The sequence below is a fragment of the Vidua chalybeata genome, chromosome 6 (genome assembly GCF_026979565.1).
Source record: "Vidua chalybeata isolate OUT-0048 chromosome 6, bVidCha1 merged haplotype, whole genome shotgun sequence".
NCBI lineage: Eukaryota > Metazoa > Chordata > Aves > Passeriformes > Viduidae > Vidua > Vidua chalybeata.
Genome location: NC_071535.1, coordinates 60273900 through 60290856, shown reverse-complemented (window position 1 = coordinate 60290856; position 16957 = coordinate 60273900). Strand labels below are relative to the sequence as shown.

General features: G+C 44.8%; 1 protein-coding gene across 1 annotated transcript; it reads right to left on the bottom strand.

The window, feature by feature from the left end:
* C6H11orf91 (chromosome 6 C11orf91 homolog) lies at positions 1–1688 on the bottom strand. The gene is made up of 2 exons (XM_053945759.1): positions 1243–1688; positions 1–195 (listed from the first exon to the last, which is right to left on the bottom strand). Exons 1-2 carry the CDS (start codon positions 1595–1597, stop codon positions 128–130), a joined length of 423 nt encoding a protein of 140 aa, XP_053801734.1. The 5' UTR covers positions 1598–1688; the 3' UTR covers positions 1–127.
* Between the last annotated feature and the right edge of the window lie 15269 nt (positions 1689–16957).

Below are 16957 nucleotides of genomic sequence, written 5' to 3'. Positions count from 1 at the left end.
TCAACGATATATTTTTAATTTGGCAAGAGAACAGCATATAGCGAGTAGAAACCCAATATTGAAGACCCATTAAAAGTGATAATGGCAAAATATCCAGCTGAAATAATCCTCAGTGTGCTGGTGGACATTACTTCAGGTTCTGCATTGCTTTCATGCTTTGTATCTTCTTTTCTTCCAGTGTCTTCAGGATTTTATCTAAACAGGGATTAAACATAACTTGTCATTAATGATGTCATTAATAATTTACAATACTTTTAAGTAAATCCAATAATGTATTAAGCAAACTAATAATCCTTACAATGCCTTGGCTAGCAAATATTTGAAAATTAGAGTTTCTCAAAACAGTGGGTATTAAAAATGGAAAGTGGTGTGTATTCCTAGAATGAAAGGAAAAAAAATATGCAAACTACCAATCTGAATTTCTTTTGAGCTCTTCCTTTGAATGCAGATATCTGATGGACATTTTCCTGTGTTATAACCTTTGCACTCCTGAAAGTTTCCTGACTGCAGCCTGTGACCTTGCAGGAAACGATGAGCATGAAATCCTTACAGTTGTTGGCCTCACCACCTGAACTCTCAGTACCACCATCATCTGCTGAACTACTTTATTCCCTGCATTTTCTTCATGGCCAGCAGGTTGCAAAATTAAGATGCCAAACTCACTTATAATTTAACTGGAAGGGTTTTGTTCAGTTGGTGGTTTCTTTTGGTGTGGATTATTTTGAGTTTTATTGGGGGGCGGGCGTGTTTTGGTTTGGGGATTTTTTTACGCCTACAACTATCCCTGCCCTTTTTTTTTTTTACATCAAAGCTGATGCACAACCGCAGGGTCTCATTTACTACTCGATCCATTTTGCAGGTACCAACTCCCTTGACTGATGCCTGCGTTGGTTTTTTTGTTGTCACTTAACGACTTTGGGGGTTTTGTCCCATTGTGCGACAGTGACTACACCCGCAATTCGTGTGACTCCTCTAACCCGCACCCTCGGCCGCTCCCCGTGAGCGCTGCCCGGTGCTGCTGACACGGGACAAAGACTTTTCTTTCCTCCCTGCAGCGCTCCGCACGCACCCGCGCTGCCCCTGCCGCGTCCCCGGGCTGGCTCTAGGGCGCTGCGGGGCGGAGATACCCAAAACCCGCCCCACGAGCATCCCGCTTTAAGGGTCACCGCCGGGGGGGGACCCGCTGCCCCCGCGGCCGGGCCGTGTGCCCGCAGCTCCGCCCGCAGCGGGACGCGCACGCACACTGCCTGGCGTCGAAGCCGTCGCCGATGAGCGCCGCCAGCTCCAGCTCCTTAAGGCGGATACCCAGCTCGCACATCTCCTCCTGCAGCTGCAGCTGCGCCAGCTCCGGGGGTCGCCGCGCCGCGTCCCCGGCCCGCGGCGCTCCCGGCGGGCAGCAGAGGCGCGGCGGCTCCGGCACCACGGGCGCGGGCAGCGCGGCGTAGCGGGGCGGCCCGGCCGCGGCCGGCAGCGGCTGCCACGGCCAGCACAGCGCGGCCAGCGGGGCCCAGGCGCCGCCGGCCTGCCGCGGCACGGGCTCGGTGCCGTGGAAGTGCGGGAAGTACAGCGGCGGCCACGACGGGCGTTGCACGGTCATGGCGCGGCGTCAGCGCGGCCGCTGCCGGCCGTTGTGCCCGCGGAGACCGGGACCGCCCGGGGAGACCGGCGGTTGTGCCCGCGGCGTCCCGGGACAGCCCCGCCGTTGTCCCCGAGGCTCCCCGGGACAGCCCCCGCCGTTGTCCCCGAGGCTCCCCGGGACAGCCCCGCCGTTGTCCCCGAGGTTCCCCGGGACAGCCCCCGCCGTTGTCCCCGAGGCTACTTGGGACAGCCCCGCCGTTGTCCCCGAGGTTCCCCGGGACAGCTCCGCCGTTGTCCCCGAGGTTCCCCGGGACAGCTCCGCCGTTGTCCCCGGGACAGCTCCCGCCGTTGTCCCCGAGGTTCCCCGGGACAGCTCCGCCGTTGTCCCCGGGACAGCTCCCGCCGTTGTCCCCGAGGTTCCCCGGGACAGCTCCGCCGTTGTCCCCGGGACAGCCCCCGCCGTTGTCCCCGAGGCTCCCCGGGACAGCCCCGCCGTTGTCCCCGCGGCGTCCCGGGACAGCCCCGTGTTTGTGCCCGCAGCGTCCCGGGACAGCCCCGCCGTTGTCCCCGGGACAGCCCCCGCCGTTGTCCCCGAGGTTCCCCGGGACAGCCCCCGCCGTTGTCCCCGAGGTTCCCCGGGACAGCCCCGCCGTTGTCCCCGAGGTTCCCCGGGACAGCCCCCGCCGTTGTCCCCGAGGTTCCCCGGGACAGCCCCGCCGTTGTCCCCGGGACAGCCCCCGCCGTTGTCCCCGAGGTTCCCCGGGACAGCCCCCGCCGTTGTCCCCGAGGTTCCCCGGGACAGCCCCGCCGTTGTCCCCGCGGCGCCCTGGCCGCCGGAGCCACCCAGGCTGGGCTCGTCGCGCTCCCCTCCGGCCGGAGGCTGCCCCGTTCCTTTCCATTTCCATCCCTCGTTGCTTCTCTCCCCAGCGTCTTCCCAGTTTTCCTGTGGTAGGGCAGGAATGGAGCCGGCCGAGGGCGCGGGTTAGAGGAGTCACACGAATTACGGGTGTAGTCACTGTCGCACAAAGGAACAAAACCCCCAAAGTCGTTAAGTGACAACAAGAAAACCAACGCAGGCATCAGTCAAGGGAGTTGGTACCTGCAAAACGTATCGAGTAGTAATAAGACCCTGCGGTTGTGCATCAGCTTTGATGTAAAAAAAAAAGGGCAGGAATAGTTGGAGGCATAAAAAAAAATCCCCAAACCAAAACACACCCGCCCCCCCAAAAAAATCTCAGCCTGGCGGTTTTATTTCTGGGCCGGGAATGCAGTGTTTGAAAGGGTGCAGTAAACTCCGGAAGCAGCATTGGTTAAAAGAAGTGAGGAAGGCACTGTCCTAAAAGTCTTTAGCTTTCAGAGGTTTTTCTTCAAGGCTGTGTGTGAAATAAGTCAGCTACTGATGATGGAAGGATGTTGGTGATGAAATGAGGGAAAAAGTTAATCTTCAGGTGGTTGCACATGGCCAGCTGATGCTCTGCGTATCTGGTGTTCAGGATTGTGGGGGTTTTGGTGGGTGGGGATAGGTGTTTGCCTACTCCCCAGAATATTCCATTTTGTTTGTTTTTTATTTGAGGATGAGACCTGTCATTAATACTGGTTGGTGATTATTTCTTTAGCCTTATTTCTTTCCATTAAATATGACACCCCTCCTCCAGCCCTAGGCAGCAAGTGAGGGCATTGCTGATTGCTTCTGTGGAACTCGGAGCAGGCCAAAAAGATCCTCTCAGGCTTCCAGCAGGAGGACTTCTGGGATGGATTTAAGCTGATTTGAGGTATTCTGGACAACCCTAGTAATAGAGGTGCTGTAGCAGTACTGTTGATAAAGCATTGGTGACTGCAGGGGCTGTGGAGGTTAGTCAGGATCAATAAATTCACTTAAATTGAGGTGAAAATCCCACTGTACTGCTAATGGAGCCTTGAGCAGACTTCAACAGTACACAGCCCCTTAGGGACTGCTGTGTATTCTGGAGTGAATTCCATTTTTCAAGCCTTCTCTTGAATAAACCAAAAAGATTTTCTAGAAGCAGAACTTCTGTGAACTTTTAGTGCAGTGCTCTGAGCCGTGAGCCAATGCTGATGTGAATGTTTTGAAACTTGTCAGACCTACAGATTCCAGCTGTCACCAGAGTGACAGTCAGTGCCCTGAAAAGAGGTGGGGACAGAAAAGTAATGGCAAGAGTTGTTCAGTATTTTATTTTAAAGCACAGTGTTAAGGGTTAGAGCTCTGACTTAGAGTTTATGCATGTTGTGTTACATGCAGTGTGCCTAAATAATTAAAATCCCAGTACCAGTGCAATCCCAGTACAGGTTGCATATTTTGTAAATGGAACACACGTATTTGAAATAAACACTGATCAGAGGAGAAATCTGACACCACGATTCTCTCTGGGCAGCCTGTTCAGTGCTCAGTCACCTGCACAGTAAAGAAGTTTCTCCTCATGTTCAGGGGCAGGATCCCCTCCCTGACCTGCTGGCAACATTTGGGGATGGAGGGAGGGAAAATGCACCACAGGATGCTATTGGCCTTCTTGGCTTCCAGGACACACAGCTGGCTCGTGGACAGTTTTTTGTCCACCAAGACCCCCAGGTCCTTCTCCACAGAGCTGCTTTCCAGCAGGTTGGCCCCCAGGCTGTGCTGGTGCATGGGATTATTCCTCCCCAGGTGCAGGACCTTGTGGCCTTTGGTGAATTTCAGACAGTTCTTTTCTGCCCATCAAGACTGTCATGCTATGAGAGGTGAGAAAAACTCTGCTTTTGTTGGCAAGATACCTGTGCTTTATTTGTAGTGTTACACGCAGCTCACACACCTGCCTTCACCTTTGGCAATGCAAATTTGGTACCAGAGCTGGGGACATTTAATCCTGGGTTCTGCATGGGGACAGGCTGACCATAAATGACACAAAGAGCAGAGTTTTGAGACAAAAGTGGTCTGCGTGTGTTTTTTCGGCCAGCAGTTTTGGTTTTTTTTTGCAGCTACTGGGGCCAGTAGCTACACAGCTGTGATCCGGCAGAGGGAGGCAGACACACACGGGTTGGCGTGTCACAGTTTGTCACATTCAGCACCTTCATCTCTGTGTGTTTAGGTGCTGATATTTGAAGTGCTTATCGAGAGCGTTTGCTTTGGAGAAGCAAATATTTTGTTTATCTGGCCGGCAAAGTCTGTAGTGACAGCATTCCCTCCACTACTTCTCTAAATACAAACACCACAGCTCTTTGAAAGGCTTTGTTAAGGATAGTGAATTGAAATTATGAAGTCTGAGGGCAGCTAAAATATTCTTATATCACTGGCAGTAGTAGTTAGACTGCAGTGTTAATGACACTAAGTACTGATACTCAGAAATATTGAGAGTGTGTGTCTGTGAATTTATGTTTTCACACAGGTTGCTCCAAATATCTCTAAAAGCCACAAAAGCTACAGCTCTTCCCCTCTTGCGATAAGTTTTGATGTCAGTTAAAAAAACCCAGTTTTTCATCACTGATGTATCATGAAAGGTTGTAGCAAAAAGCTGGATTTAACATCTAATGTGTTGTTTAAAATGTATACTAATAAATCACATTGCACACAGTTGAGAATTGTGTTGGTGTTCAAGCATCAGTCTTCTGCCATCTCTTCTTTTTAGTTTAGGTTCTTTTAGCTGAGTTTTTTCCTGCCTTTTATAGTCAATTTCATTGTATTGGAGTTCCTGGTTGGTCCAATAATACATTTTATACCAACTTCCCACTTTCAGCTCCTAAATTCCCAGCCCTTTTTCCTGTTTTCCTGCAGAATTCAGATTCTCCAGCAAAAATTGCTGTATTTTCTCCTTGCCAGAGGAAAAGCTTCTAAAAATCTCTCCAGGAGCTGCTGTGCTGTACTCCCAAAGCCTGTGTCTGCAGGCAGTGAGCTGTGACCGTCCTGCTCCCCTCCTTCCTTTCTGCTCCTGGTGCTTCTTGTCTCTCACATTTGTGACATTTTTTTGGTGCTGTTTCTTGATGAGAAGCAGGAGAGCCCCAGTCTGTGTTTGTGAACGATTGTCCTGCCTCTAATTTGTCCCTTGTTTCTGTTTGCAGAGGTGTTGGTGCTGTTCCACCCAAGCCTGATTTAGGACGTGTGACCTCCACCACAGTGTATAACAGAAATGCAATAATTTTATCAATTACTAATTATTCATCACAAACAGAAATTTCCTTTGCTGTTAACAAGGTGTAATTGCTTTTCCTGAGTTCCTCCTGGTTTCAGTTTGTGACCTGCAGGATTTCTCAGTGGAGTTGGTTCCAGAAGGATGCCACTCCCTTCCCTGCTCTGTGTCTGGCCTGCCACATTGTCACATCACAGTGATGCAAACCAAATACGAAGTGGGCTATTTATAAAGTCTCAGAGCACTTTGGCAGCAAACTTAAAATTAACAGAGAGCAACTAATTAACAATTACACAATTTGAAAGAGGTGCTAATTAAAAAGTTTTTTTAAGAGGTGAATTTTCAATTGAAATACAGAATTAACCAGAGACTTTGTGCCTGAAATAGAAATTTGGACTGATTAACAGAAATGCAAAAGAAGTGCTAGCTGTGTAAGAAATGAATTTTTAATTTTCTCCTCAGTGCCATGTTTAGGATCTGAAGATGTGCTGTTTTGCCTAGAAGGTATAAATCAAACTATTTTTCAGTAGTGTTGTTTTAGTCTTACAGTATTTGTGGTTGTATTCAGTCACAAAAATTTGAGATTTTGGCAGAGGAGCCATGACTGCCTCTCTCTGATGATTTCTGTGCCACTGAGTTCAAAATGCCTGCCTTGTTTTGAAGAACGCAACAGGAGGTAAGAAACAAGAAGTTTTCTGGAGGACAGGAGTTGCTTAAAGGCATTCAAATCTGGTAACTGGGGAACCTTTTTATGTTCTGAGGTTTTTCTCCTCTTTGCCATTCTGTCCTGTTCTATGCAGTGCTGGGAATGGGAATCTGGTGGCTTCAGGAGTGGGTTAGATGTTACATTTTTAGCATAAATTGAATAAAAGCAGCATTAAAAACTGATCTACCTGCAGGCTCTCTGAAGATTTCCCTTGAAATTCCTTGGGTTTATGCATTTTATCTTCTGCATGAATATGTGTAGGGTGATGGAGAAGAAATGAGATTCTTTTGGTGGAGCAGAGTAATATCTGCATATGAATTGAGCAGGTAAATACTTTGATTAGCTGTGCTTGTATCTGAGTTAACGATGGCTGCTTTTTCTTGAAACATGAATCTTTGTCAAACCCTGATGGTTCTCTCCACATTTATCTCTAGAATGACCTCATTTCTGAAATGTAATTTTTCATAGTCTGTCTCTTTTGGGGAGATTACATTGTTTTAGCTGGGTACGTGGCAATTTAAAGGAAATAATGAGATCTCCTGTGAAATGAGAAAGCTGAATTCCACTGAGCTTTAGACAAGAGATCTGGGCTCAGTGCTACTGAAATGAGTCATCACAGCAGGTGAGGTTGCTGAAAAAAAGGCACAGTTCAGCACATAAAAAATTAAAGAGATCCCTATCCATGCCAGCTTTGAAAGAATAGAAGTCATGAATAGTCCTGAAGGCAGACTCACATCTTGCCCCTGGCTGCTATTATGCCACACTCCCAACACCTTCTGAAATTCCCACTGTAGAATGATTTAATTTTGGCTCAATAAGCACTACTAGCCTTGGCAATAATAAAGTTTACTTAGCAGTCTTCAGATGGGTTGCATATTTTCCTGTTTCCTGTTTGGAATTGAGAGGCATTGGGAGACACAATGTACATGTCAGCCAAATATTTTAATTTGTGTGTTGGGAACTGACACTGTCATTGATCTGTGCATTTTTAGTTGGTGGTGTGACCTATAGGTCTCAAAACTTATTTAGGAGGCTGTAGGCATCTGAAATTCATCTGGATTTCACTGTGAATATACATATGCTCATAACTTAATTCAAATAGGCATTAACAAAAAAGCCTTTTCAGGGGTCTGTAAGATTTGTTCTCTAATAGTTTACACTGTAATTAGGGACTAAGCATCGTGCTTAAAGCTTACCACATCTTTAAGGGTCAGTAATGTTTTTTCAGAGCTGTGTGAGTATCATTGGCATGTAAAGAGAGGTTTTTTCCACACTTTGCAGTAGCTTCTGTGAAAGATGGTTTATCCTGGTTATCCTCAGGATTAGAAGTGCTGCAGTTTGGAGATGTAGATGGTTTCTAATTATGGGATCAGAGGAATGTGAGTGGTCTCTGATGCACTGGTGAGGCTCTTCAGAGCTGCAGCCTGTCCTATCAAGGAATGCAAAATCCTACCAGCAAGTGCAATCTTTGCTACTTACATTAAGCAAGAATAGTGGAAACTGCCTCGTGCCAAACAGAAAAGCACAGTGATTGCAGCTGAAACTCTATTCTAATGTCAGGATCTGAGATATTTAAATGCTCCCGAGATTGTAGAAGTCTCTGTCTTTCAGCCCCGCTGCCAAAGGAGGAGTTGTAATTCATCTGTGCTGGTTTTCAAGGTTGTTTATTTCTTATCTATTTTCTCTCTGACCTGCAGCAGGTCTGTCCTGCAGGACAGTGTGCGGGGCTCTGCCCCTCAGTGGGATGTTACAAACATTCTAGACTAGAAATGTGTTACATTTACAATAACGTGCCAGTATCCATCACCCATGTTGAACAGTGTGTGCCCAGCCCAAACCAATAGAAAAATGCCAACACCACAGTGAAACATGGAGAGCATGAAGAAGAAGAAAAAGGACAAGGCACGCCCAATTTCCTCCATCTTGTCCCCTTTGAACCCCTTATCTAGAATCCTAAAATTCTACTTTTGCACTTGTGCCACACTAATTGCTACTTATATCAAACACTCAGAGCTTGTAATTCATCCTGTAAGACTGAAAACTCTTTTCCATGGACAGAGATCAGAGACAGTGTCTCTCAGGGCTCTGTACAGGGGCTGTACAGCTAACAAGGCTGTGGCTAAGTGTCACTTCAAGGCACTGGCTAAGAAGGCTTTCTCCTTTTTAGCTCACATGAGAGTTGGCTAAAAATAATCTTTGTCCCAATTATAGGGAAGTAGCTCCAGCACTGGAGGCTGGCTGGACTCTCATCCCCCTGGAGCTGTGCCAGAGATCACACCTCCTTTGGTGCCAGTGCCATTGCTGTGGGTGATGTTAGTTAAGGGATCATCAAAGCTGGATGGTTTACAATTAATTGCTGTGTACTAATTGGTTAATGGGTGGCACCCTCTCATTCATTTGCTGAAATTATAGGGCTCATATTTATCAAATACCTTGCACTCAGAGCACATATTCCAGCTTTGAACTGGATTAGTGATCCTTTTAGTGAAAAAAACACCTCTTGTATCAAACTGCATCCATCCCACCGACCACTTTTGTGGAATAGAGCAGCAAACCACATCCAACAAAACCAGAGGAAGTGCATCACAAACGGAACAGGATGCACCTGGGAGAGGGTGTCACGAAAGCAAACGTGGGTTCAGCAGATTGGGTGTTTCTAATTAGCCCTGAATGGTTCATTTTCATGCCTAGGTGTGTCTCCACATAGGTAAATGTGAAGTGCTTTGGTGGTGGTGGCTCTTTGTTGTTACTGCCAGCAGATGTCTCTCTTGATTACTGCACAGCACTGAACTGAAATCTGATTTACTGCTCGTGGGCAGCAGGGAAGTGCCTCATTCCAGCCCTCCCCGAAGAGCTGCAATCCTGCTCTGTGCAGGAATGCATCGAGGTAAGGCTCCCAGGGGTGAACATGCACAAATGTCACCCACGCCTGTGCCACGAAAAATAATAATGCAATGATGCACTCCAGGAAAGACAATTTGAGAGATACCTGGTTTGGTTTGTCTGCTAAAAGTTATTACAGAAAGAAGTGAGGGCTCAGACACAGCTTGGATAATCTAGCTGAAGGAAAAATCTCTCACCTAAAGCTGAGAGAAAACATCTCTGGTATAAAAATGAAATTACTCAAGTGCCATTTTAGATCATTTTCCCCCAGTTCATATTCTGAGCTGAAAGAATAAAGTAATCTAAGTAGGGGTGGCAAATGGATGTTATAACCTTTTCTATTTCTGACCTTTGCTAATACTGAAATAAGTTCTTGAAGGAGAAAGTGTAATTTGAGGAGAAGTTTGAGCAAAGTGGAATTCTTCTGAGGCTGGTGTACAGTAGGGGGGAGCCTTTCAGGGGTGGCTGCTGAAGTGCTGAGAAGATGAAGGCAAGGCTAAAGTTGCCTTTTATCAGGAGAGGGACGGGTCAAAGATGTAATGTGTTTGAAATTCCAGCTGCCCTGGTGGGTGACAGAAATTCTGACATGCTGGAAAGGATGTCAGAGAGAAGTCACAGTGGAGGTTCGCTCGTTACGGAATAGAGTTTGGCAAGTAAATGTGGAAAGTAATTAATTAGTATATGTTGCAGGAAAAGTGGTCTGAAAATGAAGATTAAACCAGACAAGGATTCACTAGGGGCTTTCTCCTTGTTAGCAGAGCCTGGTGCTTCAGCCTGCTGCTGAGATAAAGGTTCACAGGAAGGATAAGGAACTTTGGAAATAGGAGGGATTACTGAGTGGGGAAAACAGGGCAATGGAGAGGGTCCAATTTTACAATGCCAATTGAAAACAGGGGTGGTGTGACCAAGCAAGCCTGTGCAGCATTAGCAGGCTCTTAAAAATACATCTGACTGAAATGCAAATGCACTTTACACCCTGCTCCCTCAGTAATGGTCGAGGTGGAGAGTGCTGAGGGCAGCGACTTATTTTTCTAGAGGTAGAACCAAGGAATTCTCCCCAGTGAATCCTCTTCAGGTGCAGCATGAGCACATTGCTGGAGTGGAGGATCTCATCTGCCCCCTGACATCAGTGTTTAGCACAGCAGGATGTTTTCTTTTCAGATATGCACTTCTGGAGACTCAGTTAGAAATGAAGCCTGATAGAATCCCTAAAGAAACCTGCTGTGTGTTTTTAAAGTGTTTTTTTTTTTTTTTTTAATACCAACCCTTTAGGAAACTGTGACACATCTCCAAAAGGATAGATACTTCAGAAAAGCTCTGCTAGAAATAAATTCTTTTATTGTGTTTTGTATTACTTTTCAAGTTCTTTTAGCTTCCTTTATGAAAAGCTATTTTTCTTTCATTGTGAGAGTGTTTCTCAGGGAAATACATATCTGATATCAACAGATTCCACACAGGGTTGTTTCAGGGATATTTGTAGTTTCTGAAGGCACAACTTCCATTATAGGGAAAATGAAAGTTCTTTTTTTTAATGAACCACACAGTATAAGAACAAAGAGGCCCTTGATAACTTTGCAACAAAGAAGAGGGGAGAGAGTCTTATCTCCAAGCCTGTAAGCAGAGATTTTTTTAATGTAGTATCCCAGATATGCAAAGGGAAGAAGAATCCTGGATTTTTAGGCAGATTACCTTTAAGATGAAGGCAAGATGGGTGTCCATTTTCCCAGCTGGCTTTGAAAATGTCAGTTGTGGGGTTTTCCTTGCCAGTCTAATCTTTAAGCTGCTGTATCCTGTAGCTCTGCATACCCCAGGAAACAGTGGAAGGTCTCTCCCAAACACAGATTGATTTTTTTTGGAAGCTGTGTTCCTGCACAGCTGCTCAGACCTTATTCCACTTGTGTGCATGATTGTTAGAGTGAGTTCTGCATAAAAATGACGGCTGTGGGTTTTGGTGATAGGAAAGGATAAATAATTGCTGGTAAATAATTGGGTTAAATTGCTTATCGTTGCATTAACATTGCTTTGCTGAATTGCCATGCTTTGCTGGGGAGGGAGGAACTTCTGGCTTTCACCATGTTCTGTGGGAATCCAAGTCCTTGGGCTTTAAGTAGCAATTTGCCTCTGGAATCAGGACAAGAGAATAAGGACACTGCAGTCATAACATTCCTGTTTTGTCAACTTTGCCTGGATATCATAAGGTGTTACCCTCTCTGAGCAGCAGGAGTGTGGATCAGCCCATGTTCATTGCTGCTGTGGATTTTGTGACATGGGCAGTGGTGTCTGGGCTTTACAAAATGGATGGCCAATTAATTTATGGCTGTTAACAGCACTGCTGTTTGCAGAGATGGGGAAAATATTGCTCAAACAAAGCTCAGAATCTCTGCTGGGTGCATCTAAATGGCAAAATTAGAATGATTTCTGCTTTTCTCCAGTGCTGCACAGCAGGTACCACACACTAATCTTCTTTTTCATCTTGTAGGGCCCTCAGTGTTGAAAGGTCTGATCTGCACTGGTCACTCCATGCACCCTGCTGGCTCTGAGCAGGCAGGAGGATGAGGTGGCCTCTGCTGGCCTCATCCCACCTAAATAATCCCACTAAATAAAGTTCTATGAGCATTTTCTATGACAAGAAACAATTTTCTGTCCTGTTTCTGGTGACGGCAGCTATGCAAACAGGTTGTGCAACACTGGTGGCCCTTTGCTGCTTTGTTTGTTGGCAAGCAGAATTTTGAAATCAATTTAGTCTAAATGTTATATTGCATTTGAAGTGAGTGGGAATATTTTTATTGGGAGCAAAAAGGTTTAGGTCAGACTTTCGAAACTTATTGTAAACGTAGTAAAAATCTCAATTTTTATGTAATTGCACTTAAAAATATATCCTTTACTAAAATTACCTTTTTCTAGTGGGGACAAACCCTTCTGGAAAATAGTATGAACCCCTTATTTCATGTGAAATGTCTAATAAAATCAGCTTTAAAAGCTACTTAGGTGGTTTAAGTAATTTATGCTGATTGATATTAGAAATCTGTATGTTTTTCACCATCTGAGATTTTGTTTATGTTTTATATTTCATTTATGATGCTAAAGTAGATATACATCTGGATATAGACACTTTTACATTATTTTAAAACCCCAATCTATTTTTTGATTTCAGTGTTGCACAAAAATATCAAGTTAAAATAAGCCTGATTAAAAAAGCCTTGTTCTATTACTTATACAGTGTCACTTGAAAGATCATTTCGGTAATATTTTGTCAAATCTTTTATGCAGCATCTAAAATTTACTTTTGAATTATTTGATGATATGATTCCTAAATGGTATCAGAAGTCTGATACAAAGCAAGACACAAAATATGCTAAACTAAGGATGCCATTATTCAAGGTTTCATTCACATTAAGATGTATCTAAGTAAATATTATTTCTTTGACCACCATAATTGTGTTCTATGCTCATATATTATTTTTATTTGATTTTTTGTCCGTGTATATAAACTTCATGTGGTACTGTATTCCAGTGGCTTTTGCCTGAATAGTTCTGCAAAATTTAATAAATATATGCTGCAGTCACAATTTATCCTGATTTGTTATTATTCCTCTGATCTTTCTTTGTCATTTTAGGCTGAAGCACCCAAAGCTCCTTGTCATAAAACTTTTTTCTTTTTTAAAGTGACTGTGAGAATTGGTTGGGTAATTGCAAAAAGGTTGAAATGCACACAGTTGCACGCGGTGTCTGCCTGTACAATTAATGCAGTATTTAGAATTTACAGCTGTTATGAAGATCAAAGCAAACACACTGGTTATTTCTGTGCTTGTAATGAGATGCACTACAGGGAAATGTATTCTAAGGTTGCTGCTTCTCATATGAAAGAACACAGCACTTGTAATGAAGTCTTTCCAGGAAAAAAAAAAAAAAAGAAATCCGCGTAGTTATTGTGGTGTTTTCCTTTTGGGGAATACCCTAATGCCTCAAGTTTTAGCTTTTCTATTTTTCAGATTCTGTGCTGCTTTAGTGTGTGGGTCAGGGCTTCCTATTATGGGATGGTGAGCTCTGTGCACAGAGCAGGGAGACAAAACAATTCCTGCTCCAGCTGGGCACCAAGGACAAATGATCCAAAGCTCAGGCCCAGGAGCACAAACAGCGTGGGCTGGAGAGAGAAAAACAAGCAGGATGGGAGTGCATGGGCTAAAGCTGGAATGGGACAATGAACTGCAAGGTGCAAATGGAGCAGAGCTGATCCCAGTGAGAGCCCCCGGGAGCGCTCGTGCATTTTGGGACCTCTTGGCTGCAGCCCTGGCTGGGCTCTGGTGCTGCCCAAGGTGGATCCATGGAGGAGATCCTTTGAATCAATCCCTCCTTTATTCTTTAGCTCTGTCCAGCCTCTGCTCTAGGTTGGCCTTCACAAGGCATCACCCAGTCCACAGCAAGTCACAGATGCGTTTGAGAACATCCAGGGAATGTTGAGGAGGCAGTGGGAGCTGTGTGGTTTGAAGGTATGAGGATAGCAGAGGGCCCTGTCTCTTCTTTCAGGCAGAGAAAGACCTGACGAGGATAAGAAAGAAGTCATCTTGCTTTTTAAAACAGAAAAAAAAATCCAACAAAACCCCATTTTTTTAATGATAGGAATGATACCTTGGGTTTTAAGTTTTTCTGGTTTGGTGTGCAGCTTTTAGCTTTATATAAAGTTATAGTTTAGTTTATATTAAGTTTATATTAGGATCTTTTCACAGGGTGGTGGAGACAAGACAATCCTATTCTAGCTGGAGACTCAAGTACAATCTCTTCAGACTTCAGGCCCAAAGCATGAACAATGTGAGGAGGGCAGGCAAGCAAGCAAGGAGGATGAAACTTCATCATTTGAAGCTATTAATTGGAAAGCTGGCTCCTGTGTACAAATGGACTAAAACTTATAAAAATGTGAGATCTCGTGACCAAGCCCTCTTTTTTGCTTCCAACTTGGAGCCATCTGGGCAGAGCCACGGCTGCCAGGTACTGCCAGGGTGTGGCCTTTGAAGGCTCTTCAGTAAATACCCACTTTATTCCTCTTAACTCCATCTAGCCTCTGTGCCAGCTCCATAAGGCATAAGGAACAGCCTTGGAATATGGGAATTTTGATTCAGATTTGGGGCATGTTGCTGAGCTTTATTCTAAGGTGCTCCTGAACATCCAGAGATGTGCAGGGCTCTGTTTGCTCCTGTGCCATTTTTCCATTTTTGGGCTGTTTGGAGGCTTCTTGGAGCAGTTCTGCTGCAGTTCCCCTTTGTCATGGCAAACTTTTCACTGTTGGGCTTGGGAATGCAACACTTAGGGATGGCTTTGAACCTGCAGGTGTGATCAGTACGAGTTTCTGTGGTTTTTTTATGGCTTCATACACACTGCAGCTACTTCGTAGTGCCTGATTCCCAGGTTGTTGCTAGATGCATTTGAATCCGTTACCCTTTTTTTCCCTGAGTGTTTTTAAAGTGAGAAGCCAATTGTCTCTTTTAAAAATTTTTTTGCTGCAATTAGGATCAAATGAGGCAGCTGAATTCAGCAGCACCAAGAACCTAATACTGCTCTGTTTTGATGTGACATAGGCATGTTTCATTCAATTGTTAAAATGTGTTAAATTTTCAGGAGCAGAGCCAGGGCCCATCCCTCTCACAGTGCAGCTACCTTGGCTCTTTGCCTGGCTAGAGCTGGAATCTATAGTCATTTCACAGCATGCCAAGTTACTAAATCAGAATTTAACCCAGAAGGAATTTGCAAGAATCAAAAGCAAAGGGTGGGATGGCATCAGCTACCAGTTCCCATCTGAAAGACACGATCTGTAAAACTGCAGAAAAAGACGAGAAATAGGAAAAAGACAAAATTCCTGCCCTGAGCTTCATATTTTGCTCTCCTGCAGCCTTGCACACACAGCCTTTGCTGTTGTTCCAGCTGAATGGGAATAATGCACGTGAAAATGCAGAATACAGCCACTGTCATGCTCCTTTCCTGCCAGCATTGCTCCCTTCTTCCTGAGGAGAACTGAGGTCTGACTGACATCCTGAGCAGCATTTTATCCTCTATCCTTTCTGCCTTGTGGGCCACAGATGCCTTTTGTGAGAGCTCCTGGGCTGTGACCCCCGGGGGTCACCGGGTCCCTGCGTGTCTGGCAGTGGCTCTGTCTGCAGCACTGGGGGCTCAAATGCTGGGGGTCAACCACAGCCTTCCCTTGCCAAGCAGTGTTTGGAGACTCTCAGGGACCTGAGGCCGCTCTGTGTGAGGATCACCTTGGATTAAAGGGGGATACACGCCTTTATTTCCCATTAAATTTTCAGGAGGGGGGCTGCTGTGATGGGAAACCACTTTTCAGCTGCTCTGCAGCTGACTGGGGGCTCAGGGCAGCGAGGTTTATGGGCAGTGCTGGGACACGTGGAGTTATGCACCTCCCTGAATTTCTGCTCCAATTTTCCATGCATGATAGACCACAGCAGTGTCCTGTGTGCTTGGGAATGAGCAGCCCAGCACACAAACTGGTTCCCAGCTGGGAACTGGGCTTTACATCCCAGTCCAGTGCCCCAGTCATGGCCCAGTTTTCTGTGTAGGTAGTGGTGGAATTGCTTGTCCTAATGTTTAATTTTCTCTGGTTTTGAGAGGGTTTTTTCCCTGGTCTTTTTTTTTAATCTGTGTTTCCTTGAATTATTTCTAGATTACATTCTAAGAGGTTTCCCCAAGTTTGTGTATTAATTTATGAGCTACCTCTTACTGAGAGTGTTTCCTGCAGAGTCAGAACTCTTTTTTTTTTTTAATACAAGAGAGACTGAAATACTTAAATGAAGCTTTGATAAAAGGAGAGCTATAAAATAAGTATAATTTTTAAAGAGAAGAATTATTTCCCCTGTCTTCTGCTATCAGAATGCTCGCTGGTGATTTCCAAAACAGGGAGTTTGCAATCTCTAGCACTCCATAACAACTGCAGGTCCCAAAAGATCAATAATAAACAAACCTTTATAGTCAAATCTGACAATTTTGTTTTTAGAAGGGACTCTTTGTGTGTAGAGAATGAATCTCTGCTGTTTAATTTAATATTTATTGGCTGTCTGCCTGTCTCCCTTTGCTTTAGTGATGCCAAGAGCAGTGGGGTTTACTGATATTTTTGTCTTTTCCTCTGCTTCCTGATGCTTTAAAAATAACTAAATAATAAATTAAATATGGAAGGTTGGGCACTGGGCTGTGTTGCTTGTTACTGTCAGGTTTATTTTCAGTAGCCTAAACACAAATGGCATTGTATTCCACCAGATCAAGGAAGGTACAGATAATAATAATAATAATAATAATAATAATAATAATAATAATAATATATAGGGGAGAAATCACCCTACACATTTCCTTCTCCATGTGCTAATTTGCCTGTTCACATTGGCAGTTCTTGTAGTCTCTCTGTGTTTGTGCAGTGTCTGGCACACCTTGGCTTTGACATCTCAGTATTTATTGTTGATAATTACAATTCCATGTTCAAGAATGTAGAACGTGTGAGAAACAAATCAATTTTTAACTCCTCTTTAAAGATCCTGCTTTGTTTCCTCTCTGATCTGCAAACATTTCAAGGCACTTCATATTACGTGTTATTAAAAATTCCAAGGAACTGAGTTACCATCATCAACTCTAGATTTATCTCAAAATATGAGAATTCTGAAGAACAAAATATTTG

What these genes read in the sequence shown, in the direction of transcription:
- C6H11orf91 (XM_053945759.1), bottom strand. Translation starts at nt 1,597, where the DNA reads ATGACCGTGCAACGCCCGTCGTGGCCGCCGCTGTACTTCCCGCACTTC. An exon ending in CGGCTTCGACGCCAGGCAGT is followed by an intron (nt 196 to 1,242) that starts GTGCGTGCGCGT and finishes ATCCCTGTTTAG; the next exon opens with ATAAAATCCTGAAGACACTG.